At 38.6% G+C, this 3147-nt stretch overlaps 1 protein-coding gene across 1 annotated transcript; it reads right to left on the reverse strand.

The window, feature by feature from the left end:
• Positions 1-521: 521 nt before the first annotated feature.
• On the reverse strand, positions 522-2878 carry LOC132624101 (uncharacterized). Its single transcript, XM_060338928.1, has 5 exons — positions 2697-2878; positions 1313-1843; positions 1123-1216; positions 795-982; positions 522-609 (listed from the first exon to the last, which is right to left on the reverse strand). Exons 1-5 carry the CDS (start codon positions 2876-2878, stop codon positions 522-524), a joined length of 1083 nt encoding a protein of 360 aa, XP_060194911.1.
• Positions 2879-3147: the final 269 nt, after the last annotated feature.

Raw genomic sequence — 3147 nt, forward strand, 5'->3', positions numbered from 1 at the left:
CATGTACTAGATTAGGTACATGCTAGGATAGTCCTGTAAATACCTAAGTACTATAGTCATGAGATGAAAAGAAAAAATATAACCTAAAATGTAAGTTAAGTTGAGTGGAACAAAGAAGAATCGTTGCCTCACTTGTCTTCAACAGAAAATTTGAGTGATTGAGAATGCTTCTCCTCTACTGATTATTTTTTTGGTAAACGAAAAGCTTTATTAATCACAAACAACCTCAAAACACAGTTGTATCCGTACACTCCTCTTAGGCCAGATCTTAATCTATTCTATACTCTATCTATTGTGTTACTTCCACAGTATATAAGCTATGTATCCATTCTCTTCCCTGTCTATTCATTCCTCTTTCTATATGGTTATATACTTTAATCTAACATTCCTTCTGAATCTATTCTCGTATGATCCTTGGATTTGGAACTTTTTGACTCCAATGTGCATCATTCTGTGCTTTCCATATATTGTATACCAAAGCTGTCAATACTGCTAGCACAAATTCTCGACAGTTCTTTCCCTTAATCTTCCTTGTCGTTCTTCTCTATAGTCCTTGGAGTATTGTATTTTGAATTCTCAAAAGCCATTGCAATATTAGCTTCAAGCATTCTTGTGAGTAAGAGCACTGGAAAAATAGATGCTCCACTGTCTCCTCATGTTCATTGCATATTGCACAGTTACTATTTTGGCACACCCCCATTTTCAATAGCCTTGCTCTAGTGAGGATCCTGTTATGCCCCACCAGCCAACAAATAAAACTTTGTTTTGGGATATTCATCTTATTCCATACCTACCGTTCCCACTGCCAGTTGTCTTGCTCTCCCCTTCTCCATTTGTACCCGCTCTGGATAGAGTACCTCCCATTCTGTGCAAGCCACCCATTCCCTATATATCCATCTTTGAACCTCTCCTTGATCGAGCAAATTCTCTTCCAGTACCATGAACAGTCGATTGGTGGTTTGTATTGCCACCAATCTGCACTCTTTATGTATATGTGTTTGACCCATTTAACCAATAAATTGTCTACCTTTTGTGTTATATTCCATATGTGTTTTGCCACTGCTGCCTCCACTATAGACAATCCAGCACCCCTAAAACCCCTTCCTTTTTAGTCCTGCATACCAATTCCAAAGCAATCAGAGGAGTTTTGTCTGTTGTCACCTTTCCATCCCACAGAAAGTTCCTACATATTGCTATGATCTTCTTCATCACCAAGCTAGGTAGGATAAATATTGAAGCCCAGTAAGAGTGAACATGTAATAGCACATAATTAATCAACTACACTTTTCCCGCATATGAGAGATGTATTGACCTCCGTGTGGTCACCCTTGTTACCATCTTGTCCACTAACATTTCACAATCTAGTGCAGATAGTTTCCTTGCAGTGATTGGAACCCTAAGATACCTGAATGGAAGAGTGCCTTTCTTGTATCCAGTGACCTTACAAAGATCTGCTAAGTGCTGGCCTTCCATATTAGTTGAAAAAATATTCGATTTCCCTGCATTTGTACTCAGTCCAGAAGCATTTGTAAATGTTTGTAATCCCCTAAGCAACAATAGTACTGACTGGTAAGTTCCTTTGCAGAAATGTAGCATATTATCTGCAAAGCACAGGTGGTTGAGCTTTATTCCTTTGCACTTTGTGTGATATTCAAAGCCTGTCATTTGTGCCACCTGGTTGAGGATTCTTGTAAAATATTTCATGCATATGACGAATAGCAAGGGGGATATTGGGTCTCCTTCACTGAGTCCTATCTTCCCTTGAATTTTTCCATACAACCCTCCATTTAGAGCTATGCTATACTGTGTAGTAGTAAGACACTCCTCTATCCATTTGATAAATCTGTGGGGAAATTTCAGAGCAAGAAGCATCTCAACTACAAATTCCCACTCTACTGAGTCGTACGACTTCTTTAGATCAATTTTTATAAGGCAGCTCTTAGTGGTCTATTTCTACTTGTATAATCTTACCAAGTTTTGACAGATCAGAATATTTTGCACAATGGATCTGCCTGACACAAACACACTTTGATTGTTTGAGATCACTGTTGGTAGTACTGGCTTGAGTCTTGTGCACATCAATTGGAAATCACCTTGTACACTGTGTTACAACAAAAGATGGGCCTGTATTCTTCCACTTTAGTTGCATGGTTTCTTTTAGGAATCAAAGTAATCACTGTGTTGTTCATTATACGTAGCAATTTTGCACTCTTGAATAATTCTAGTACTGCTCCTACCAGATCTTGCCCCACAGTGTTCCAGCTATCCCCCACAGAGCTGCCTTCACTTCTTGTTCTGTGACTTGTGCTATCAAACTTGTCCTCTGTTCCTCTATTAGTATAGGTCCTATTCTAACTAAGTCACTACAAACATGAGCTCTGTCTTCCTTTTTCGTGCCCAGCAGTCCCTCATAGTAACTAATAAACACATTTGCTATCCCCTGTGGTTCTGTGATGACTTGTCTCTGTGTGTTTTCTATAGAAAATATCTTGTTTGTGTTCCTTTTGATCTTCATAATGCTATGGAAGAACTTTGTAATCAGGACTCCTTGTGTAATCTACTGCACCTTACTTTTTTGTCTCGTAAGTTGTTTTCTTGCTTTAGTCCAAGTTATACATGCTTTGCTCTTCTCGATCTCCTCTGCAATGAGTACTATATTTGTTGGATCTCTCTACAATTTGAGTTGACATTAGTACAAAAACTCCATTGCTTGGTCTGCCCTCTTTTCCACCTCGGTAAATTTCTCTTTATTCAACTGTTTTAGTGTGCTCTTTAGGTTGTTCATTTTTCCCACTGGTTCAAACATTTTTGTTCCTCTTTTGGTTGTTCTCAATCCAGCTTCAACTCTATCTTTGAAGTCTGTGGCTGAACTACACATGTTAAAATATCTTAACATTCTTCCATTTTGTCTAACATTATCTTCCCATCTAATGATGGCTGGACAGTGGTCATATAGTCCCTCACTCCTGTAGTGTACTGCTGAATCAGGTAGTTGTGTGATCCATGCATTATTAATCAAGACCCTGTCTATTCTACTATAAACTTTAGCCACCCCATTTTTCTTATTGCACCACGCATAAAATGCTCCGGATGATTACATTTCCATCATTTAACAGGTGTTTACACAGTCCCTAAACTCCCTCATTT

This window comes from Lycium barbarum, chromosome 12, assembly GCF_019175385.1.
Source record: "Lycium barbarum isolate Lr01 chromosome 12, ASM1917538v2, whole genome shotgun sequence".
Lineage (NCBI taxonomy): Eukaryota > Viridiplantae > Streptophyta > Magnoliopsida > Solanales > Solanaceae > Lycium > Lycium barbarum.